This window comes from Camelus dromedarius, chromosome 23, assembly GCF_036321535.1.
Source record: "Camelus dromedarius isolate mCamDro1 chromosome 23, mCamDro1.pat, whole genome shotgun sequence".
NCBI classification, from domain to species: Eukaryota; Metazoa; Chordata; class Mammalia; order Artiodactyla; family Camelidae; genus Camelus; species Camelus dromedarius.
The window spans coordinates 8,063,195-8,088,266 of NC_087458.1; the positions used below are offsets into that span (position 1 = coordinate 8,063,195).

The 25,072-nt window shown below is 56.7% G+C and overlaps 1 protein-coding gene across 1 annotated transcript; it reads left to right on the top strand.

The window, feature by feature from the left end:
* The first annotated feature begins 520 nt into the window (after nt 1-520).
* NTRK1 (neurotrophic receptor tyrosine kinase 1) lies at nt 521-18,450 on the top strand. Its single transcript, XM_031436053.2, has 17 exons — nt 521-732; nt 3,890-3,964; nt 4,260-4,331; nt 5,940-6,008; nt 6,712-6,857; nt 7,098-7,240; nt 9,523-9,655; nt 10,992-11,318; nt 11,755-11,772; nt 11,944-11,996; nt 12,271-12,373; nt 12,876-13,022; nt 13,332-13,462; nt 13,666-13,838; nt 16,129-16,369; nt 16,729-16,887; nt 18,196-18,450. The coding sequence occupies exons 1-17, from the start codon at nt 521-523 to the stop codon at nt 18,379-18,381; spliced, it is 2,388 nt and encodes a 795-aa protein (XP_031291913.2). The 3' UTR covers nt 18,382-18,450.
* Nucleotides 18,451-25,072: the final 6,622 nt, after the last annotated feature.

Here is a 25,072-nt window from a genome sequence, read left to right on the forward strand (position 1 = left end):
TCTAGGGTTTAGAGAGTGTTTTATCTAATTTATCCCAAATGACATACACACTCCATCAGGCACGCACACTATAAGGAGTGAGATCTGAGGCTAGGGGCTGGCTTGGATGACCTGGAGGGCAACATTTCCCAAGCTCAGTCGTCTTCCCTCCCCCCTAAAAGCAGCTGCTTTAGGCTGGGAAAAATAATGTATCAACTTCCCAGTACCCTCACCCAACCCCAGCAGACACCTCTGTGGCCGCATCTCCTAGTGCTGGGGGGACCCTTGGGGAGAAGGCTGGTCCGTGGGGGGGTGGGGGTGGGCCTGAGATGGATGGGGAAGGGTTGGGGGCTTTGAAGAGGAGGGGGAAGGATTGGAGCCAGAGGGGGCGGGGCGGGGCCGGGCGGGGGCCGCTGGCTCCGCCCTTTCCTGGCGGCTGGGTCTTTAACACCGCCCCGCGCACATGTCGGGGGAGGCCCGGCGGCGGCGGCTAGAAGCGCACAGACGGCGGCCCGGCCGGGGCGAGGCGGGCGCCGCCGCGATGCTGCGAGGCGGACGGCGCTGGCAGCTCGGCGGGCACGGCCGGGCTGCGGGACCTGGCAGCCTGCTGGCCTGGCTGATGCTGGCATCTGCGGGCGCCGCATCCTGCCCCGATGTCTGCTGCCCCCACGGCCCTTCTGGGCTGCGCTGCACCCGGGCGGGGACCCTAGATAGCCTCCGCCACCTGCCGGGCGCCGAGAACCTGACGGAGCTGTGAGTGTCTGGCGGGCGAGGGGGCGCGAGGATTGGTGGGCATAACCGTGCCCCGTGGGCGCGGACTTGCAGCCTGCCTGCTGGGTCAGGAGGGGCGGGCGCGGCGGGAGGCTGATACACTGCGCGGCCCTCGGCTGTGCCTCAGCTTTCCTCCACTGCCCTGGCAGCCTCCGCAGGTACTGCCTGGACGTCGCCTAGGACTCAGGGCAGCTGCAGCGCTAGCTTCGGAGACTCCAGCAAGGGAGGCTCTCCGTGGACCAGATCTGAGAGAGCCTAGCCTTCTAGAAACCGCTTTCTGGAGCTTAGCCAGAAGCCCACCCTCTGCTCCATGAAGGGGGTAGTTAGCTGCAGAAAATTCCGCTCCCCCCATCCCTGGTTTGGCACCCTTACCATTTCCCCTCTGCAAGGAGAAAACAGCCCCTTTGGGTTTCTTGTCATGACCAGGCAACGCCAACTCCTCCCCCTGGAACTGAGGATTGAACTGGAATAGGTGGGAGGTGGCGAGGAGCCATAACTTGGTGATTGAGCTCTCTTCTCCCCATTTCCCCCCATCTCTTGTCCCCACCACCTCTTGATTTGCATGTAGGAAATGAGACCCCCTCCTAGCTTCCCTCTCCCCACCCCCATCTCCATCACCATCCTTATCTTCTTACTCTGAGCAAGGAGTCAGGGCCCTTGCTGAGAGACTGTCCTCCCTTCCCAACTCAAAACTGGGAGGAATCTCCAGCATTTGCAGTACTCTGACATCCTGCAGTAATTGGTTACAAAATGCTCAAGTACTTTTTAACAGCTGGTGAACCCATGGGAGTAGTCTGTAATAACTGGCCTAGAGGTACTCAAGCATCACATGGTGATGGCTAGAAAATATCTGAGTATTCTATGTGGCTGGTGGGGCCAGCAAGACTTCTAGAAGAAGAGAGGAAGCGCTAGAATATCTTCCTCCTGCAGCCTGGGGTTAGAGAGTGGACAAGGAGCCCTGGCCTCATGCGGTGACGGGCTGGAAGGTGTCTTAGACAGGGGCCATTGATGTCTGGAAGTTTCTTGAGCAGCCTGCGATAATTGGCACTGAGTTACTCGGATAGCTCATGGTGCTTAATGGGAAGATACTCAGTCTTGCTCTCTAATGGCGCTAGAGAGACCATGAAGAGAGGAGATGGCCTGGCTTTGGTCTGGACCTAGGTGTTTGCATGATGGGAGGGGGCCTGAGATCCAGGCTGCCACCTCCAGTCCTGTGCACTCAGCACTCTGGGCATTCAAAGCAGGACCCAGGCTCCTGAATGCTCCCCATCAGTGCTGTCTTTTCCTGATTCACTTCCAAGCCCCCAGTGGGTCCAGTCCGGTGGGGTAGGGGGTGGAGCATGGGCAGACTGGGGCTGGGGACTGGGAGGCATGCAGAGTGGTGAGCTGAGCTGTCCCTCTGGGTGGGGCAGCAGTTAACCCCCCCTCCCCTGCAGAGCTAACGAGGAGATAATGGACTCGAATAGAAAGATTGATTATGGAATCCAAACAAATGAGGCAGCTTTGAGCACGCTGCCTGACAGTTTGCACACACCCGGTCACACGACGTTCTCACCCCCTCCTGGGGTCCCTGCAGCTCTAAGCCCACTTGGCAGGGGCTGGCGGGGTGGTGGGGGGTGGCACAGGGACCTGCTCTGCCTCAGAGTCACTGGTGTTTACTCTCTAGGCCTCAGGGGACTGAGGACCTCGTACCCTGCTGTCCTGCGGGGCCAAGGCTGAGAAGGGGTCGGGGCATGGGTCGCTCAGGCTGGTCCTGGTTCCCACAAGTTGAGGAAAGTCAGGGTAGAAGCAGTGAGTCAGGGGCCCCTGTGTGTTTGGGGGGGGGGGGCGGGGGGGCCCTGACGTGCCACTGCAGGGCAGCTGATGTCTCAGGAACTCCCTGGCGTGCTGGATCTGGAAGCTGGGCAGGGCCCAGGGCATCAGAAATCCCCCCTCTCTACCTGCCTGTTTTTACTTCTTTCTTTCTCTTCTCCCTATCTTGCTTTCTGTCCTTACCTATCTGTCTCTCTGTCTCCCTTTCCTTATCTTTCTCCTTGTCTGTCTCTGTCTCTCTCTACTAGTCTCCTCCTGTCAGTTCCTCTTCCTAGGAGTCTCTGTTTCGCTCTTTGTTTTTCTGACCACCCCTGCTCCCCCGTCGCCCCCCTGAGCCTTCTATTGCTCTCTCACTGTGTAAGTCAGCCAGTCACTGCCTCTTCACTGCCCCCAATTCTGACTCCCTCCTCTCATTGCCCCTCTCCTCCTTCCTGGGTCCCTCCTGTGTAGGAAGGGGTTCAAGGGGTCCCTGACTGACAGCCTATGCCTGTCACTTGCTCTGCTGAAAGATGGCGGGGGAGGGGGAGACGAGGGGTTGCTGCTTGAGTGTGGGGAGGGGCCCAAGGCTTTGAGGGGGAGAGGGTGGTGTATGTGTGTGTGTGTGTGTGTGTGTGCAGCAGTATAGGTGAGCCCAGACAGAGGTCCCTGGGCAAGCATGTTTGGGAGCACAGATTTACATGGCCAGGGGTTCCTTTGTGCTGGGTGGGGCAGTGGCAGCGCTGAGCATAGGCCCTTGTGGAAGCAAGTGTTTCGGCATGACCCCCCATTGTTGAGCGTGTGCAGGAGAGGCTCTGTGTATAAAAGCAGAACACCAAACTGCATGTGGACTTTTGTGTGTTTCTGAATGTGCATATGCCCACTCCTTTTCACACCGGTGTGTGTGTGCATAAGGGCTGCGTGGCTATGTGTGTCCACGTGGGAGAGTGTGAGACGCGCATGTGCACACCTGTGGGCTCATTATGCATGCGCGGATGTGTGTCAGGAGGTGCATCTCTGTGTCTATGTTTACACCTCTGTGTGTGTGTGCGTGCCTGAGTGTGAGAGTGTGCATGTGTGATGGTGTGAGGATGCATGCCTGCATGTGGCTGTATGACCGCGTGTGAGGCAGTGTGTCCTTGTGCGTATGTGGATACATGTGTTTGTGTGCCTGCCTGTGCGTGTGTACACGTGTAAACAGGTCTCTGCATGGTTGGGTGTGTACAAGTGCATGTGTGCATAGGACTGTGCATTCATGCATGTGGGCGTGTGATTGTAAGAAAGGGAGGTGGGTGTGGGGAACTCGAGTCAGGGCCTGGGCCCCTATGACTCCTGTCCCCTCTCCCCACAGCTACATCGAGAACCAGCAGCAGCTGCAGCATCTGAAGCTCAGTGACCTGAGGGGCCTGGGGGAGCTGAGAAATCTGTGAGGGGCTGGGGACTGTGTGGGTGTGGGGCTCACAGAACCTGGGGGACCTGAGGGTTGGGGAGGGCTCAAGGGCACTAGGGGCCTGGGAGATCCTGAGAGGCTGAGGACTGAGGGGCTGGAGGACTTTGGAGAGCTCAGGAGTCTTTGGGGTCCGGGGTGGCTGAGGAAGCCAGGAGGGGGATGGGGAGGGGTCGAGGGCTAGGCCCTGGGGACCGGGGGGCTGGCCTGGGCAGAGAGCCAGGGCCCAGGGCAGCCACGGCCCTGGGCGCTGATCCCGCTGCACCCTCCCCAGCACCATCGTGAAGAGCGGTCTCCGTTTCGTGGCGCCAGATGCCTTCCATTACACTCCTCGGCTCCATCGCCTGTGAGTGGCCGGGGCTGGGCAGAGGGGGTGGGAGGACACCTAGGCTGGATGGCTAATGGGCTTGGCTCTCCCCGGGGGACCCTTTTGAGGAAGGCCCCAGCCTGGTCAGGGAAGTCGTTGCACCCATCCTCCTGGGCCTTCTCTCAGCTCCTTCAGGGTTGGCAGTGCTCTCAACTCCCACCCTGGCCAGCTAGAAGGTCCTGCTTCCCGTCTCCCTTCCATGCTTCGTGCTACAGGGACACTGCCTCATTTTCCTTCCCGGGGTTCAGATCCACACCCAGCCAAAGGGAGCATGAATCAGGAGCAGGACTCCAGGCTCTGGCCAGGACTCCATCTCCCATCCTGGCCCCTGGTAGCCTGGGAGCTGGCGTATCCAATCTGCCACTTGGGAGTCACAGCTCCCCCTCCTGTCAAAGATGGGGAGGGTCAAGGGTGGGCAGGAGAAATCTCCAAAGGAGAGACCCTTAGAGTCCCTCGCAGCCCCTCCCTGGTCTTCTGAGGACAGGAGTTCAGCTCATCCTCCCCCCCACGGGCAGGCGGAGAGATAGGAATTGTGGTGGGAGCCTGTCACTTACGGAGTTGTACTGGGTACCCAAACTCTATTGTGTGCTGTGATTTAACGGCAATAAAATAAGATGTTACCTCACTGACTCACTGGGGCTAAAAATGTGTATTCCGTAACGCCTCACAAGACTTATGTCAGTGAATCTTCATAATCAACCTGGTGAGAGAGACAGAGTCATCCCCATTTTATAGCTGAGGATTCTGGGAATCAGAGAGGTTATATATCTGGGCTGAGGCCACACAGCTGTAAGTGGCGGGTCAGAACCGCACTCAGCTCTGTCTGGCACCGAAGTGGGTAGTCTTTCTTATCCTGTGTGGTGGCCACTCTCCAACTCAGCCCCCACAAACTGGAGGACAACTGGGACAGGTGAGGGGTCGGGGAAGGCCCCTCAGAGGCAGAGGGTCGCTGGAGTGGCAGCCTGGTGCAGGACACAGACTACTGAGGATCTAAACCAGCTTCCTGTGTGGCCTGGAGCCGGCCCCTCCCTGAACTCGCTTTCTTTGTCTCTACAACTAGGGGGCCGGGGACATGGGGTCCCTTCCAGCCAACTTTCCTTAGTCCCTGAGGAGGGGGAGGAAGGAGGAGAGGGAAGGGGACCCGGGGAAGGACTCTGAGATCCTTGGCATTCAGTAGGGGGCCAGGGAGTGTGGGAGCCCAGGCTGCCCCTGCTTCTCTGGCCCCGTCCTGGGCTCTGTGGGCAGGGAGCACAGATGGAGCCTCTGCCCCCAGCTGGGGCCTCAGCACTTTGCCAGCTGGGGCCAAGGGTGGGGGAGGGGGAGCGGCTGTTCCCTCAGAGCCCCTGCTCTGGGGTCTGGGGAGGGGGTTAAGTGGGGTTAACCCTTGTTGTCCCAGGGAGAAGAGTGGAACTCAAAGAGGCTCCCCAGCCCCCCCACCCAATGCCTCCTCGGGCTAATTCTAGTTGCCAGGGTTTGGGGGGTTCGGCAGATGTCAGCTTCCTCTTGGCTCCTCCCCTCCCTCACACTGGGTCAGAGCGAGGTCGGGTCACTCACAGGGTCTGTCTGCTCTGTCTCAACCCCCCACAGGAACCTCTCCTTCAATGCTCTGGAGTCTCTCTCCTGGAAAACTGTCCAGGGCCTCTCCTTACAGGAACTGTGAGTGTGGGGGCTTCCAGGGGCAAGAGCAGCAAGTATGTGTGTGACTGTGCGATGTGTGTGCCCACAGGCACTTGCGCCTCTGTGTGAAGGCATGTCACCGTGTCTCTGCGGAACTGTGGGCTTCCCACTGGGGACTGTGTGTTTGGCTGTGAGCTGAGATGAGGGACGATACATGCCTGTGAACCAACCCCCTCACAGCAGAGACTGCAGGCCCACCCGTTGAGGGGGTTATTACCCTGGGGGGTGTTGGTGGAGAGCTGGCCTGGATGACTGATTCTGTGTGTTCTCAGGAGGCTGGGGGCTGGCACGGTTCTCTTGGCCTGTGCGCATGGGCACATCGGCCCCCATTCCTAGCACACCATGCTCGTGGGACTGGTGGGAAAGCAGAGGTCTGTGTGTGCCTGGTGGGCACCTAAGGCCTCTGGGTCACTCTGGAAGGTCTTGTCTCCCTGCTCGGAGCCTGTACCTGGCTAGTCACCCTGGGGAGCCCAGGGTGAGGGAGTTCCATGTAGCCCACAGCTATCTTTGACTTTCTGCATTCTGTTTCTTTTAACAATGTCTTGTTACTGAGGTCCATGAGAGGACCTTCTCCTGGGTCCCCACTCCTTCACCCTGCTGTCTAATGCATTCCTTCTTGCTGTAGTACTCCCTCCACACCGGCCCTGCCCCTGACTCTCTCGGTGTCCCCTGCACCCACCAGAGTCCTGTCGGGGAACCCTCTGCGCTGTTCCTGTGCCCTGCTCTGGCTGCAGCGCTGGGAGGAGGAGGGGCTGGGCGGAGTGCGGGAGCAGAAGCTGCAGTGTCCTGGGCAGGGGCCCCTTGCCCTCATGTCCAACACAAGCTGCGGTAGGTCCTGGAGGTGGTGTGAGGGGCTGGGGAAGAGAGCGACGTGTTTGGGGAGAGGGCACAGCGGGGCTCAGGGATGAGCCCTGAAGTGGGGCAGGGGAGCAGACATTGGTAAGAGCTGGGGGAAACTGAAGGTTGAGGCAGAATCACCAAGGAGGGTGGGGGAAGAAGCGTTGCCCTCTGGCAGGGCTCTGAGGCCACTCCCGGCTCTAACACCCCTTGGGCATCCTGGCCGAGCAGGTGCGCCCACGCTGAAGGTCCAGATGCCCAATGCCTCCGTGGACGTGGGGGACGACGTGTTGCTGCAGTGCCAGGTGGAGGGGCAGGGCCTGGAGCAGGCTGGCTGGGTCCTCACGGAGCTGGAGGAGTCAGCCACAGTGATGGTGAGAAGCCCCCCCCCCCCCGCCCTCGTGCCCCCTTCCTGATTCGAGGCCTGGGCAGGGCACAGGGGACAGAGACAGGGAAAGAGAGACAACTAGTAAGAAGCACACAGAGAGTGAGGGATGGACAGAGATGGTTTAGATCCATGGTACCTGGGTGTCGGGCAGCCGCAGGCACACACATGCCCTCAGGGCAGGCCCTGGCCCAGCGAGGACCCCAGGCTCTGCTGATCCACTGATCTGCCAGGACTTAGGCCCCTACTCTGGGAACACACTGCTGGCTACAAGAGAGAGTCACAGAGCCCTCACATATTGGAGCTGAGCAGGGAGAAGCCAACAGACCATCTCTTCCATCCACCTCTTTTCTAGATAAGGAAACTGAGAACCAGGGAGAGGGCACAATATTTGTGGTCCTGCACCCAGGCCAGTTCCTGAGGGCCTTCTGGTCATTTTCTAGAGGTTCTGGAAGCAACATCCTCTTAGGTGGGTGATGAGCATAATCAGTAAAGGTGGCACAGGTCTGGTTCCAGCTCTCTCATTAATTAATTCTTGGAGTGACTTTTGGAAAAATCTCTCAGTCTACCTGCACTTTGGTTTTCTTAACTATCAACTGAGGAGGTGGCCATGAAGATCTTCTGATGTCCTGCCTGCTTCTGGGCACTCTCTGGCCTCTATCTCTTGTCTCCAGATCTGTATTTTTGGGCCCCTTCCCACATCTTGCCCTTTGTCCTCAGGCTGGTGATGGGCAGCTGAGAGTAGCCATAAGTGACTCAAGAGGTCTCACTGACAAGGTCAACAGGGGCCAACAGTGGACTGTGCTCCCGACAAAGCTGGCCCTATGTGGGTGAACACACAGGGTTCAGCCCCCGGGAGGAGCTGGGCCAGTGAAAACAGGGGTGTGGTGTTCAGTTTGGAGTCCCTTGCTTTGAGAAGGGAGTCAACTCCAGAGTTGCTGGTGGTCCCTGGAAGAATATTGAAGGAGGAACCCCTGGAGCCCTGAGCAGGGAACCAGACATGATGGAGGGACCATCAGTCACTGAGTGGTTCCTCCTCTCCCAGAGATCAAAGTGAGTGATGGAAATTGGACAAGGCAGAAGCAAGAGGCCGGCCATGACCATCTGTGGAGGGACCTTGGATCATTTATCTGTTTTAGCAAATTCCAGGTTTTACTTTTCTCTTTGGGAGATTTCCATGTTTGTTACCACTTCCGTTTTCTGGAGAATTTCTATAGAAAAGCCACACCCTTACTGGTTTAAACGGAGGAGAGGGGAGGCTGGTCACCCTCAGGAGAGTGAAGGGTGGCAGAGCATCTCTAAGGGAAGAGTTAATGGGACCCCATGCCCCAGGGTGACTTGGAGGAGATGGGGCAGCTGAGAGAGAAGCTTAGACAGGGCTTCCCTTTGGGGTGGCTGGAACCCAGAGCTTGCACAAGAGGCTGGAGAACTCCTCTGGAATCTTTGAACTCATTCCAGTGGAAGCCCAGGGAAACTTCACTTCCTTGGCATTTATTTAAGGGAGTCCGCATTTACAAAATTTCCAGATAAATCAGATTTGTCCGCTGCTTCATTAATTTCCATCATTTTATGAAAATAGCTTTCTAAAATGTCCAGTTATTTTTGTCTACCTTTTCAGCTTACAAAATAAGAAAATCTTGGTTCAGCAAGATTAAGAATTGTCTTAAGGTCGTACAATTTCCACATGTCTGAGGTGTCTTAGGAAGAGAATCTGAATCTGATTCAATCTTTTGATGATTCTAAATCAAGTCACCTAGTCTAACTTCACTCTCTTTTTTCATCTGCCAAAGGCAGTCATCATGCGGCTGCTGTTGCTTCCAACTGCTGCCCTGTCATCAGCGCCATCTCTTTGTTTCTGATCTTCCTTGGGCTGAGACTAGATTTCTTAGAACTATGTGTAAAATAAGAATGAGCAGGTGGTGAGGTCCTAGTTAGTTTTCCAATTGGTTGTGTGTATTTGGTGCTTGGGATTTGTGACATCTATTTAGCGGTTCAGATGGGTGGTTTTACGCCAATTTTGGGGTTATTGATTATGTTCTAGATTTTTCAGATCATTAAATAAGTGATCCGGGAGAGTCTGCAAACAGGCTCTAAAGGAGCCGTTTTCTGCTGTATTCTCTCCCACAACTCCTTTTCCTCCCTCCCCAGCCCTCCCCTCTTTTCCATCTGGAGCCAGAGGGGCTCCCCAAAGACATCAGCTCCAGACCCCCTGCCTCCAGCATGAAGCCAGCTGAAGGTCTTCTTGATTTTCCCCTCTCTTCCTTGACCCAGCAATCTGGGAGTCTGCCGTCCTTGGGACTAACCCTGGCCAATGTCACCAGTGACCTCAACAGGAAGAACGTGACATGCTGGGCGGAGAATGACGTGGGCCGGGCTGAAGTCTCTGTCCAGGTCAACGTCTCCTGTGAGTCCCACTGACTGCCCCTGCAGCCACCCCCATCCCTTCTTCCCTGAAAAGAGGATGTGAGGGTGGGGGGGCTGGAGGAAAGGGGTGGGATGTGTGTCTCCACAGCTGCTCCCTCCCAGCTGTTTCCAGATTCCCATGAAAACCTGATCCTTTGAGGGAAGTCCTGGGGGCTTGTCAAGGCCAGAGGGACTGAGATGGATTTCTTTTTGGCCCCCTGCCCAAGTCTTGCTACCTGAGGCCCTCAACGCCAGCTGGCTGCCCGTTCTCACTGCTCCACTGTATTTCTTCACATCCATCCCTCCATAGGACTTTCACCCTACATCCTAGTTTTAAAAGAAGAAATTCCCCATCTGAGTTCCTTTTTAGGGCCCACTGCCTAATTTCTCTAGGCCTGCCAACAAATTATTTAAAACCGTCTACGTTACATAATTTTTCTTCTTTTATTGTGGAACAAAACACATAGATATGTACATAAAACATACACACTTTAAACAATAATTATTCTTACCAGCACTTCAGAAGACACTCCCTTCCTCTCCCCATTCAGAACCCCATCCTCCTCCTTCACCACATTCTGGCTTTTGTGATAATCATTTCCTTGCTTTTAAAAATAATTTTACACACATATGCTTCCCTATCAATATAGTTTGGTTTCACCCATCTGTGCATTATATAAGTGGAATCATACCTTGTATATTATTTTGTGTGTTTTTTCTGCTCAACATTATATTTGTAAGATTCATCCATGTTAACGGGAGTAACTATTAGTTCATTCAGTTCACTGCTGGATATTATTCCACTGTATGAGTGCTAGAATTCCAGGATCAGTTGTATATGTTTATATATTTAAAAAATTTTTTTCTATTATGGAGGGGCTTTTGCTTCTTTCAGGTTAGGTCTATTTCAAACCCACAACTTTTTCAAAAACTTTTCTGGGTTTTTTTCTTTTTTTTTGGCTTGCTTGATGTTCAGCCCCCCCCCCCCCCCCCCGATCTTCTTAAACTTGTTTACGCTTAATTTTTCTAGCTCCCTCATCGGAAAGACTCCATGTCTAATTTCCATAAGCTGGTACCCTACTTCTCTAGGACTGTTTCTTATTTACTTTAAACCCACCGCTTACGTTCTTTAAGCTTCTGGATTTTATACACCTGCTGCCTGATTTATTTAAGATTTACTGTCAACTTTCTTCAAAACGTCCCTCCTTGTGAATTTCTTAGGGCCCCTACCAGTTTCTCTTAGGCCCGCCCCCTGATTTCCGGCCACACCCCCACCCCACCCTGGACTTGTCAGGTCTTCCCCCTGACTTCCCGCCGTCCCTCACTCTGGCCCGCAGTCCCAGCCAGCGTGCATCTGCACACAGCAGTGGAGCAGCACCACTGGTGCATCCCCTTCACGGTGGATGGGCAGCCCGCGCCCTCTCTGCGCTGGCTCTTCAACGGCTCCGTGCTCAATGAGACCAGCTTCATCTTCACCGAGTTCCTGGAGCCGGCCGCCAACGAGACCGTGCGGCACGGCTGCCTGCGCCTCAACCAGCCCACCCACGTCAACAACGGCAACTACACGCTGCTGGCTACCAACCCCCTGGGCCAGGCCGCCGCCTCCGTCATGGCCGCCTTCATGGACAACCCTTTTGAGTTCAACCCTGAGGACCCCATCCCCGGTGTGAGGGCCACCCTGAACCCTGCCCCTGCTCCCTGGGCTCCACCTGGGTACAGATCCAGGTGTCCAGGAAGCCTGGCCCACTTCCTGCTGTGATCCTGACTTCAGAAGTTGGCGTGCCTGGTCCTGGACAAAAAGGAGCCTGAAGTTCTGGTGTCCAGCTCTGCACTGGCCTCCTTGCCCCTGCCTCCCTCAAGCCCCGGGAGTCCTGAACCCCTGAGCTCCTCCATTCACTTGGGCTGGCTGAAGAGAGAGCCAGGGACCAGGGCATCCATGGGCCAGCTGGAAAAGGGCCGTGTGCATCTTCCCTCGATGGTCCAGCAGCTCCACTTCCCCATCCTACCCCCACCCCAAGAAGGGATGAGTCCCAGAGAGGGAAGGGGGCTCAATGCTCTTTTCCCCGATCTGATCGCTTTCTCTCCTCCCTCCTGCTGCAGTCTCCTTCTCGCCAGTGGGTGAGTAGCCCAGGCTGGAGGGCAGGTTCTGTCTGGTCCCTGGAGCTGCAGCTGGGGCAGAGGGGACAGTTAACCTGATCCCTGAGGGGTCTGCTGGGACCAGAGTGGGGCGTTGGTGGAGGAGACACAGTGTGTGCCAAGGCAAATCCTTCCTGCCCTGTGTCCCCACAGACACCAACAGCACGTCTGGAGACCCAGTGGAGAAGGATGAAACACCTTTTGGGGTGAGCATGGGAAGTGGAAACTTGTCCAGGGCTTGGGACCAGGTGGCTGGGCTAGAGGCTGCATGTTATTTCTGGTCAGAGCACGGAGAACACTAGAGTCTGGCCTGAGCTCAGTCAGCGACCCTCACGGCCACGGCCCTGGGCCCCAGAGGAGGAGGAGGCAGGTCTGGGGGCCTGGCTCTGGGCATCTGTGCAGGATGGAGAAACAGTTTGCTGTGGTGGGGCTCTGAGAATGCAGGAGAACCCCCAGATCTAACCACCCCACCACACCCAGGTCTCGATGGCTGTGGGCCTGGCTGTCTTTGCCTGTCTCTTCCTTTCTACGATGTTCCTTGTGCTCAACAAATGTGGACGGAGGAACAAGTTTGGGATCAACCGTGAGTGGGGGGCTACAGAGGGGCTGTCCGTGGGTCTGTCCCACTAGCTTTGTTTCCTACTGACTCTTCCTGACTCTGTCCTCTGTGTGGGGGCCTGTGTACACATGGAGTTCTAGCCGGTGTGTGTTGGGGATCTCTGAAGGCCTGGCTGTGGGGCTTGTGAGTGTGTGTTGGGGCTGGGGTTGGGGTAGTTTCAGAGGTAGCAGCTGCTAATTGGTGGCTGGATTGTAGTCAAACACTAAGTGGGTCTGGGAGGTCTGAGCTCTGCTGGGGGACGGTGGGGGAGTTCTCTGGTGGCCCATGGGGCCTGGGGTTGGACAGGAGCCAGACAGAGAATGGCCACAGTGCCTCCCCTTCCCCCTGCCTGCTGTCTTGCTGCCTAGCTCTTCTGTTCCTCCTCTGCAAGTCATAAGTTGGTGTCACCTGGCACCCTGAAACCTGGCAGGAGCCAAGGTGAGTGCCTGGGCTGTGATCCCTCCATGTGACTGTGTCTCCTCCTCAGGCCCCGCTGTGCTGGCTCCAGAGGATGGACTGGCCATGTCCCTGCATTTCATGACTTTGGGTGGCAGCTCCTTGTCTCCCACCGAGGGCAAAGGCTCTGGGCTCCAAGGCCACATCATTGAGAACCCACAATACTTCAGTGACGCCTGTGAGGGGCTATATGTTGGGTCAAGGGTCGGGACGAGCTAATTGTGTGTGCGTGTGTGTGAAGATGCCCCTGTGTCATCACCTTTGCCCACCCTAGGCCTGAACAAGCCTTCCCTCCCACCCCCCCCCAACCCGTGACCACATCACATCATGGGGCTTGGTAGAGTGAAGGCTCAGTTTCAGTCCCCGTCCTCCCCCTTTCCTGGCACCCTTGTGCAGAGCGCAGCCCTGCTGGACAGTCCTGTCCTCGCCCCTACTCCCTTCTTCCCAAGACTGGGGTTCTTGTCTGATCCTGCCAGCCCCTCCCCAGGTGTCCGTCACATCAAGCGACGAGATATCGTCCTCAAGTGGGAGCTGGGCGAGGGCGCCTTTGGGAAGGTCTTCCTTGCCGAGTGCCACAACCTGCTGCCTGAGCAGGACAAGATGCTAGTGGCCGTCAAGGTAAGACCTTGGCCATGAGGTACCATTGGCCTTGGGCCCACCTCCCAGAGCACCATCATTCCAGGATGGGATGCTCAGGCTGAGGGTGGGAGGCCAGGGTCTGGTGAGGTTCAGGACTCAAGGGTGGGTGGGGGGGCCAACTTGGATGTGGGGAGGCTGAGGCTGGGCCCCCACCCAGTCCCGTCCCCACCCCTACCATCCAGGCGCTGAAGGAGGCATCTGAGAGTGCTCGGCAGGACTTCCAGCGGGAGGCCGAGCTGCTCACCATGCTGCAGCACCAGCACATCGTGCGCTTCTTCGGTGTCTGCACCGAGGGCCGCCCTCTGCTCATGGTCTTTGAGTACATGCGGCATGGTGACCTCAACCGCTTCCTCCGGTACGAGGGTCTGGCCCTGGTGCTGGCCCTGGCCCCTCGTCCCTACCCTAGTTGCACATCCTTGTTTGTCTGCTGAACTGTGGGAGGACATCAAGAAAGAGAAGGAGGGTAAGGCTCCTGTTCCCCAGGAGCTCTGAGGCAGATGTGTGAATGTGGGGAGAGTCCGTGCAGAGGACAGACTGGCAATGGTCAGGGAGGCTGCAATAGCAGAAGTCAAGAGCTGGCCCTTCAGGATGGGGCCGGGGAGGGGGATTTGCAAGGAGTGTGTACGTACCTGTGTGTGGCACGCAGAAGCCAGGCCTGGCGAGGTGGCCGTTTAAATAACTACAATCACAGCGATAACAGATACTTATCAGGCACTTTGTGTTCCAGGCTCTGTGTTATATATTTTATAATTCATTCTTATTATGACTGTATGTGCTTATACATATGTATCTGTAAAATAATATAAATTCATATTTATTTGTCATAGTCTCCAAGCATATATGGAAATTTATACTTGAAGACACTTACCCAAAATTCATTTCTTTGGCTTTGGACAGAACAACTCTACGTTTACTAATTTGTACTGATAATTTTAGCAACTTCAAGAAATGTACCTATTTCACAGAGGAGGCTTAGAGAGGTTAAGTGACTGACCTAAGGGCACAAAGGTAGCAAGTGGTCCAGGGGAATGTGACTCCAGGCAGAGCCCTGCTCTAAACCCCTGACTGTGATGGTCACTTGTTCTTTTCCTTGAGTTCTTCTCCGATGAGATGGGCCCCCTGGAGGATGAGGCAGCGTGAGGCAGGGAAAGGGCCAGAGTTTGGAATCATCTGTGACTTATTAGCTAAGCCTTCTTTGCCAAGTGGCTTTCCTCTCTGGCCTCAGTTTCCCCACCAGTGAGAAGGACAACAGAGGACTGAGTTTCTGGATAAGTGTGTTTATCCAGTTGATGGTCGTGATTTGGCCCCCAAACATCCCCTTGGGAGTGATAGGTCATCTGTGTCATCCGGCCGCAGAATTTAGCCGGGAGAGACCCCAGTCTGAGCTTATCTTGAGGATGGGGAGGAGCCAATGGAGGATGTGGAGCAGGAGGGAGGTGAGGCCAGACCTGAGGTTAAGAGTGGAGGTGGACTGGCTCAGAGCAACCCAAGTCAAGAGGAGGCCAGAGAGAAGCCCTTCTTCTTGCTGACCAGACACCTGGTGGGCCCCGTGCTAGGTACCGGGATGCAAGCCAGGACAAGCTGCCATCTGGGGCTCAGGACGTGGGAAAAGCAGCTTTATATGGTGAACAGAGCACAGGGAAACCAAAGGAGCACAGGGAAACCAAAGGATCATGAAAACTCTTAGACATGGAGTTTCCCCTAGGAGGGGCCATCCGTTCCTCCTTGCCTCTGAGCCTTCACCTCTGCCTGGCACACTGGGCTTCCCTCCCAGCCACTTCACCCACCCCTGTCCCTGATCCCTTCAAGTGGCTTACCCACCACCCTTCCTAAGGGCTTGAGTCTCAGTTTAGATGTCTCTTCCTCCGGGAGGCCTACCCTGACTTCTTCCACCCCTACCCTGAGTGCCCATCAGGTGCCCCTTACACTGTGCTGCTGTAACCCGTTTATCTGCATCCTACCATTCACTGTGGCCCTGGTGCTTGGCACGTCAGGGAAGCTTAACTAAATGGATGAGGAGAAAGTTGGTCAGTAGGAAAGGGCAGTACTGACAAAGCCATCAGCTCAGGCAAAGGCTCAGAAGAAGGAGTATTTGGGGAATGGAGATGAATCATCTGGGACTGGTCTGGAGTGGTGTTTGTGGAGAGGAAGGGGCGTCCTGGAAACCTTTGGAAGGAAGGAGGACCCCATGGCAATGGCTGGATATTGAGGGCAAAGGTGAGAGAGACAGGAATCAAGACCTCCTAGGTTTTGGGATCACAGCCTGAGTGAGGGAGGTTCCCTTCACTGAGGCAGGGGCAGGCTTGGGGGAAGATGTTGAGCATCTTGGCAAGGGCTGAGTCAGAGGTGCAACTGGGCAAGAGATGTAGCGGCCGGTGGGCAGCTAGATGCTAGTGTTGGAATTCAAGGGGGCTGGTGTGAGGGGGGCATGAATGTGCAAAGGGTAGGCCCTAGTGGAAGCTCTGGAGGTGAGCACACCGGCAGCCCCATCCCAGCCCTTCCAGACAGCTGCCTCCCCTGTCCTTCCCTTCCTGCATTCCTGGAGTCCCCCCCCCCACCCCCCCAGCTCCCAGGGCTCCCCTTCCTCGGGCTCCTGGGGGTTGTCTCCTCTCAGCCCACCCCTTCTCCCTCACTCTTTCTCGAAGGTCCCACGGGCCTGATGCCAAGCTGTTGGCTGGCGGGGAGGACGTGGCTCCAGGTCCCCTGGGCTTGGGGCAGCTGCTGGCCGTGGCTAGCCAGGTCGCTGCGGGGATGGTGTACTTGGCGGGTCTGCACTTCGTGCATCGGGACCTGGCCACGCGCAACTGTCTGGTGGGTCAGGGACTAGTGGTCAAGATCGGCGATTTCGGCATGAGCAGGGATATCTACAGCACCGACTATTACCGCGTAAGGATCTTTGGTCCCAACCCCTCCCCCAGCAACCAAACTATAAGCACGCTGATGCCGAGCGCCCCTCCGAGAGCCATCCCTTGCTGGGCACGCCCTCCTCTTCCTCGGGCGGTGCGGGGTCTGAGACTCTCTGGCTCTGGTTTGTAAGCCTCCTCCTACCTCCTCGGCCCCCAGTGGAGGAGGGTCTGTCTCCACTATCCCGGACAGAAACGGCACCATCGGTTTTTCCCTCAGCTCTGGGCAGGAGAGCCACTTCAATTTATTTTTGATGATGGGGCTGGGGGCAGGTCTGCGCCAGGAGAGGCTGTCGGGGGCGGGCGCCCCCTGGAGGTGACGCAGCGCCCGCCCGCCTGCAGGTGGGAGGCCGCACCATGCTGCCCATCCGCTGGATGCCGCCCGAGAGCATCCTCTACCGCAAGTTCACCACCGAGAGCGACGTGTGGAGCTTCGGCGTGGTGCTCTGGGAGATTTTCACCTACGGCAAGCAACCCTGGTACCAGCTCTCCAACACCGAGGTCAGCCCTGCCCCGTGGCTCACTCCCTGCCGACCACCCCCTTCCTTGCCTGCCACCCCTTCCCTTCCTCTTCGAGTCCCCTTTTCAGGGAATTCTGTCCCCTTCAGCCCCTCATCCCACTGCCAGCCTGGCACCCATCCAGCATCCTGCTGACACTGCTCTCTCCACCCCAACCCTGTTCTTTTCTCACCGTCTTCTCTCTCCTATTCTAACTGGCTCCTGGGGGAATCTCAAAGCACTTTATAAATGGAGCCCAGACCCCCATCTATAGCTGCATTTTATAGACCTAATAGGCATTATCAGGATGGAAGGGAGGGGCAGGGGAAAAGGAACACAGCACAAGAGGGCCTGACACTGCAGCAGGAAGGCTAGAGGTTAGACTGTAAGAGGGACAGTCCTGCCCCCTCCCTCTGCCCTCCTGGCTGGACACGGCCAGAGCAGGCCCCAGGTGTTCCGTCTTCCAGAGCAGCTCCCCCAACCCCCTCCTTGGCTCGCAGCTGTCAGTTTCCATTTCTCCTTCTAATGCAGTCTGCTCCCTGGAGGCTGGTGGGGTGGGGGAGAGGGTTATAGATTTTAATTTTCTCAAGCACTGAGAGAAGGAATGGAATTAGTGCCGCCCATAACCCAAGTCCTCTAATGGGGCGGGAGGGATGAAGGGGGGAAGAGGCTCCAGGCCCCTTCAAACATCTCCCTGCCACCATCTCTCCTTCTTTGGATCTCTGAGCTGTACTAGCAGTCCTTCCTGGAGTCTAACTTTGATCCTTCACGCTGCAGTTTCTTTTCAGAGGAGCTAGGTCTCCACAGAGTGGTACCTACTGAAGAGAAAAAGAAGTGGGCTTGCCCTCTACCTTAAAATGCAAGTCAGCCATTTTTCAAGGCCTTTGCCTGCAATGCTGCTCTATTTTCTTTGTGCCCTCTGGGACTGAGAGATAGAAGACCCTTCCCTTTTTCCATTCAACCCTCAATTCTAAGCTGATGGATTTGGCAAATGCCTTGACCCCTCCCCTTCTTCAGCCCACCTGGCAAGTCTTCTGAGGGTCTGATTCCAGCCCTTTGGGAAGCAATCCTACTCCAGCCCAACCTTCCTAGGTCTATCTAGCCTTAATCCTTCCCACTGCTCAGTGTCAGAGTGGAGAGGAATCTTGGGATTCACTGCATCCTTTCAGATTATTAGTAGCCACGAGGCCCAGACATGTTGTGTAATCTTTGGGAGCCTCAGTGAGGCAGGGGCAGTGCTGACTGAGCCTGGCCTCACCATCTTGCCTCCTGCCCAGTGTACCCTCTTCTCTTTCCCTCTTGTGGCCCCAGGCGATCGAGTGCATCACGCAGGGACGTGAGCTGGAGCGGCCGCGTGCCTGTCCACCAGAGGTCTACGCCATTATGCGGGGCTGCTGGCAGCGGGAGCCCCAGCAACGCCACAGCATCAAGGATGTGCATGCTCGGCTCCAAGCCCTGGTCCAGGCGCCTCCTGTATACCTGGACGTCCTGGGCTAGGAGGCTGGCCCGGGGGCTGGGGCTGGGTAGCGGGAATACTGCGGCCTGCCCACAGCATCCCCCATGGCTCCCAGCAGCCCTAGGGTGATCTCAAAGCATCTAACTCACCCTCAGCATGCAGGAGGGGACAGGTAGGGCCTGAGTGTGGAGGACATTACTGCTTCTCTAGGCGGGGTTCCATCATAGCAATTATATTTATTATCCCTTGGCTGTGTCTCTTGCCAGTTCTTGGGATGGCGTCGTTCTGGGAGGGGAGACTGGGACTCAGGTTGGGGATGACTCTCTGGGATCCCACCCCTCTCTGGTTACCCTCGGCTACCACCCTACTCCATGCAGCTATCGCCTCCACCTTGTGGCCATGGTTTGCCTCCTAGTACTATGGTCATCTTGTTCGCCTAATGGTGAGGCAGTCTCAGGTCAGACTTCCCAGACCTTCAGACCGTAATTTCCTGTCTATTTCTTGTTCAGGAAGGCTGGTGATGCAGTGGGAGGGATGGAAGTTAGATGTTGTGGTGGACAGGATAGGAGCGTTAGTGGGATGAGTCTTCCTTGTGCTGATGTACCTAGAACAGAGCAAGCACACAGTAGGACAAATGGTTGAGGGAGGGGGAGAGGTTGCATGTGTGCATGATGTGTGTGTGTGTGTGTGGACATGTGGCAGGGACAGGGAAGGAGCAGGATAAGGGAATGGCTGAGGGAGGCAGGACCCCTTGTTCCTTCCCCTCTATCCATCTTCTTGGCTCTAAGTGCTTTGAGATCAGCATCTGGAGGCCAGGTCCTGAGCAAGGTGGCCATTTCCTAAGGACAAAGCCATCTCCCCATCCCATTCTGCCCGAGGGATGAGGCAGGCTCTCCCTTCTCCTCTGTCCCTTGGAACACCACCGGCCTAACTGAGCGTCTTGAGGCTTCTTCTAGCTCTGAGGCTGGGTGAGGTCCCCCATCCCAGGACCTGGGCCCTGCCCCATCTTCCTCATCCTGGAGCCAAGGAGGAGCACATTTCCCCCACCCTTAGCCCCATCACTTCCAATCACCTGCCCAGCTCCTGCAATAACCCATGCTCCCCATGGCTCCTCAGGGCTAATGGCGTGGCTGTCTCATGTCCCTGGGTGCCCAGCTCCCCCGCCACGGTGATTCAATCTGGGTCTTATCACCCCTAGGCCTAGCCCGATGGTGTCTGCCTCTTGTCCATGCTGCTTAGTGCTAATGGAGGTCTGACCCAGCGCTGCAGGCTGATTGATGAAGGGGAGTCTGGTCCCTGAGGGCCAAGTCCACAGGCCCTCCTCTCATGCCCTGGGATGGGTGAAGCTGCCGCTATACCACCCCAGGGGTGGGGAGGGCTTAAAGCAGAAGTGATTAGGAGGAGAAGGGGTGGGAACATGCTGGGAGAGACCGGTTCACTAACAGGTGAGCCCAGACAGGTGCAGAGAGAGAAACGTGGTGGTGGTGGGGGGAACAGGACCTACAGACAAGACTGAAGAGAGGGTGCAAACAGAGGAGAAAGACAGAGACACACAGATGGATGGATACAGATGGAGAGACAGAGGCGCAGATGAGCGGTGTAAACAGACACAGGTGGGACAAGCAGCTGAATCATACGGTGTCCTGGAGGACAGCATGGCCCCCTGGGGGGCATTTTCTTGAGCCTCCCTTCAGGGCCGAGGAGGAAGGTGGGACACACTTCCAGCCTTGGAGACTGTGGGTAGATACACAGGGGGCCTGGGGTTTGGCCCACATTAAGCCAAAGCATCACTGCAGCAGAGAGGATGGAGGTCAGGTAGCAGAAGGGACCTGCTGTGGAGCATTTCCAAGGTGCAGAGCATTAGGGCATCAGAGGCTCTTAAAACCGCAGCTGGAGGTATTGCTGGAAAAGCTGGGCAGGTGAGGTGAGGGGTTCTGGGAACCAGGTCAGGACAGCAAACGGGAAATTCTGGGACAGCACGGGAGAGGGAACTGGATAGCTTTCCTCGATCTGGGAACAGAAGCTGAAGCCAGTTGCTTTGACCCCTTCAGGCAATCGGGGTCTGGGGCCTTGCCCTGGGTGGTGAGTTGGGGGCTCGAACCCACACTGCCAGCTTCATGGCCTCCTTCCCCTTCACTGATGGACACACAGATGAGCACACTGACAGGCACACCGGCCGACCCCACACAACCAGGCACGTACGTGCAAACATGTACACACACACAGCACTGCCCCCCAACTCATAACTGTTGGATTCCATTGTCATTGGTGCTCCCCTCCTCCTCGCTGTGGCACGTGCCCCCTCCCTGTTAACTACCTGCTGGCTGTGCCAAGTCCATTAACTGCCCGCCCCCCCCGACACCCTCCCACACACACCAGGGGCTGAGCACGAGCTGAGACGAACGCCTGAGGGGTATCAGTGGAATGGGACCCTGAAGACCCCATGGGGAGCTGGGACAAGGACAGCCACCTAAGGCCGTAGGGATCGGACATCTGGGTTCCCCAGACCTGGCTTGGGTCGCTCCATCTACCCCTCCCTCTCGGAGATGGCTGTCTTGGTTGGGAAACAGAGACTTAGAAGAGATGGTGGGTACTGCAAGAAAGCATTGAGTGAAAGAACCCAGAACTCCCCTCTCTAATGAAGCTTCTGTCAGCTCCTCCATAGGGCTCTGGAGAGAAGGAATCAGTGGTGCAGAAGCCCATGTGGCTCCCTGGGGGCCCGGGGCAGGGGATAGGCTCTCTACAGAACCCAGGGGTCCAAGCCTTCCAAGCCAGACCCCTCAGCCACCCTAACCAGCCTCTGCCTCCTTCCTGCCTGCTCCCTCGGGGGCTGGATTCCCGACAGGAGAGCAGAGCATCTGTTAAGGTTTCCAGGAACAGTGCAGGCAGATTGCTGGACCAGTCTGGGTGGAGAATGTCCTGTCCTGTGTCCCCTTGAACCCTCAAGCTGAAGAGAGATCCTAGAGAAAATTCCAGTTTCCATAGGTCCTGGGCTCTCCAAGTATCAGCTGGAGAAATCCTGTCTTGCCCAATTCCTAAAGTGGCCTTGGACAGGCTGCCCAATGAGAGAGGGACTGACAGCCCCAGGGGGAGCCAGGACCAAGAAATCCCAACTTTCTGTCTACCACCAGGCAGTCCACCCCACAGGGGAGAGGGAAGTGATTCCACGGCTCCAAGCATCAGTCCCCTCCCAGACTGCCTCTCTCTGTCCCCTCACCCCCACCCCAGCTCTGATGACTCCAGTGCTAAGATGGAAAGTTTGAGCAGCTCTGGCTTTGGGGCAGTGAGAGGGAGAGAGACCTGGAGCCAGGAGAGACACAGACGAGACAGGACCAGGGATGCAGGAGGAGCCCACGGAGGCAAAGAGGGACAAGGAGACGGAGAGAGGGGACAGCCGGGTCAGTGCAGAGAAGAGGTGTGTGCATAGGGCACGGAGCAAAAAGCAGAGGGCTCGAGATGCACGACAGAGCCCCAGGGCCGTGGGTTTTACTCTGAGCCCTGCCTCTAGTCAAGCCCTTGGACCAAAAAACTCTTCAGCCCACCTTCTGCTCTGCTGGGTCCCTTCTTCTTCCAGGGCTAGATTCCCTGGAGGTGAAGCTTCTAGACTCTGCAGCCAGAGTGCCTGGTTCTGCACCTACCAGCTATGTGATGTTGAACAAGTTACTCAGCCTTTCTGTGCCTTAGTGTCCTCCTCTACAAAATGCGGATAAGAATAGCACTAACCTCTTAAGGTCCTTATCAGGTTAAACAAGCCTCATGTGTAAAGCTCTTCTGACGGGGCCTGGCCTGTGGTAGGTGCTGTGTGTTTGCTGCTTTCCTTCCTCTTTCCCACTCTCCCCTCTCCTTTTTCACCTTCTCTCTCTATCTTATCACAGGCTTTGAGCATCCTAGTCCCGGGCCTGGCCCTGGTCTTTGGGGTGGGGCAGGACAGGCCGGCAGGAAGAGTGTTTTGGGGGGACAGCACTCACAGAAGAGAAGCCCTTGTCCCCTGATTCCGACCACGCCCCCCAGCTTCAGCAGCTTCAGAGAGGTCGGGCCTGGCTGTGGAGTGTGTGAGGGAGAAGAGGGCTCCCCTCTCCCTCTGTAACCCCGTGGGCTGCGGGTGTCTGGTTTGCCCCTACTGGCCCTGGTGGAGAAAGAGCCCTGGATGCTGCAGGGAGGGCAGGGCCAGAGCGCCCCCAACTGACCACTTTCATCAACTTCTGTCCCCTGACTCCCTGATCTCCCCCACTGGGAACGCCTTTCCAGGCTCACCTCCTCTGATCTTGGCCCCCCTGTAGGGTGCCTCTGAGGTCACAAATCCTCATAGACTCTGAGTCAGGTCTCCAGTGCATACATCCAGGAGTGGGAAGCCTGCTTCTGAGGGCTCCTGTCCTTTATCCCTGTCCTCCTCAAGTCCAAGTCCACCTGTGGGGGTGGGGATGGGGCAGGCCACCCACCCACCCCTAAACCCTTCACTCCTGACTGTCAGGAAGTCCTTCCTGCTGTCTACTCTCCTGCCTCCCACCTGGATCTGAAGGGGTTACTCAGCTCCAGGCTGGCCTACTGCAGGTCCCAGCTGCCTGGGGCCTGTGGTCAGAGCTAATGCAGGCGAGAGTTGGAGGACAAGAGGGGATAAAGTTATTAGCATCTTCATCTTTGAGGGATATCGATTGTCGGGTCTCAGGCTCGCTTGGTCTTATAACGGGGCTCACGGGGGTGTTGGGAGGGGCTCAGAAAAATCTCATGGAGCTTCCGTCCTAGATCCCTGAGTGGGAGCTGGGCTGCCTGGGTTTTCTTAAAGGAAGACATGTAAAGACACAATTTAGAAGGCAAGGGCTCTGGAGAGGCAGAGGGGCTGAGAGAGGGCTTAGGGCTTGGTGTCGGGGATAAGGGGCAGACTGTGGGGTGGGCCAGACAGCTGGGGTAGACGGGTTGGTTTTAGTTCACTTCCCTTTGCTTTAAGGGGTGTGTTTGTGTGTGTGTGTGTGTGTGTGTGTGTGTGTGTGAGTGAGAGAGAGAAGGGATCCCTCCTCCCGAGGGTTACACACACTCAGCTGAGGCAGAGCCTCTCCGTTGACACTCGGATGTTCTGTGACATCCTACCTGCCCTTCTCCAAGCAGCTGACTGAATGTTCCTGGTGTGAGTCTGTGTGTGATGGTGGGCGGTGCCTCGTAGTGGAGTGCGTTGCCCACTTCCTACCCTCAGGGTGACTTTGGTCCCAGTATATCTGGTTTTGTGTTTGTAGGTGGCAGCCCCTGGGTGCAGATTTGTGGAAACTTGGCTCTCTGCATGTGCCTGTGCAGTCTTGTTCCTTACCTGAAATCAGAAGTGATGTAGGCAGGGGAAGGGGCTCAGGGATCTGATGGTCCACCTTGTCCAGGGGGCCCCTCTTTCAGCCAGCAGTTTTTCAGCTCCTGGCTGACCATCTGCAGGGGTGGGGATGGAACTCAGGCTGCATTAAGAGTCCAAAGGGTGAGAACCTCCAAGAGGGTGATGTGGGGTTGCTGGGGACTGAAGGACACAACCTCCCTCCCTTCCTTCCCTCCCTTCCGCCAATTCCTTCCTTCCTCTCTTCTCTTATCCTTCGGAAGCAGGGAGGAGGGGGGCAGGAATGGCTTCTTGGGCAGGGGGTCAAACTCGGTTCCTTTTGCCCCGGAGGAGCTGGCTTCTCCTCTGCTGGGCTGGGAGAGGAGGTAATTAATGACAGGGAGGCCAGGAGGGGAGCGTGTTCAGGGCTAATGTTGGTATTAATCAGGAGCTGGTCCCCAGCGAGGGATAGCATTCAGCTGGGGCACTCCGTGTGTATGTGTGTGTGTGTGTGTGTGTGTGTGTTGGGAAGTGGGGGGCTATGGAGGACCAGGAGCTCCTGACTCATGTCACCCTCCCTTCCTCCTCATAGTGCTCCCCCCACTGTCCTTGCCCTTGTTTTTCTGAATGTCCCTCCTGCTATCTGTCCCCCAACCTCCTGCTGAGGCAGGGCCAAGATTCCTTCTCAAGTCCAAGTCCACCTCTGGGGGTGGGGGTGGGGCAGGCCACCCACCCACCCCTAAACCCTTCACCAGCCCTTACTGCGGGCAGACGGGTGCATTAGGTGATTCCCGAGGCTGTCAGGCCTGCTAATTGCCTCTCAACCTTCCCCTCATCACCAGGGCGGCCCCCCACGAACTCCATTAGCCCCCCCCCTCCCCTGATAGCCCCTAAATCAGCCCCAATTATTCACAGGAGGGGGGGGCATCTGGGCTGAGCTGTGATTACAGCTAGAGTGGAGGGGGTGAGGGACAGGAGCTTGAGTGCCAGGCAGACTGGCAGGCAGTCTGCAGGCAGGGCTGGGAAAGGGAGCAGAGGGGATGGGAGTCTTTGGGCAGATTCAGGCCGGAGACTACCCAGGGGCAGGGACCTGGGAGCCTGAAATAGGGAGGGGGGGTCAGGCTGGAAGGCAGGCAACGGGAGTCATAGCTTGTATTTCAGCCCCCCCCCCACTAATCCCCAGTAGGGTAAGGGAGGGGTCAGCGGGGCACACTCCTGATGAGCGGGTCATACTCCTGATGAGCGGGTCATCCTCACCTTTGTCATCAGCATCACTGCCCAGCATTTATGACAAGGTTGGGTGGAGAGGCAGGAGAGCAGCAAGAACGAGCCATCCCTTCTCTTTCTGGGCTTTCCTGAGAGCACCTCAGGGGTCCTTTCGGTTCCTACCCCTGCTGTTGGCTGTGCGGTGCAGAGGCCGCTCCCTCCCTGTGTGTGTGTGT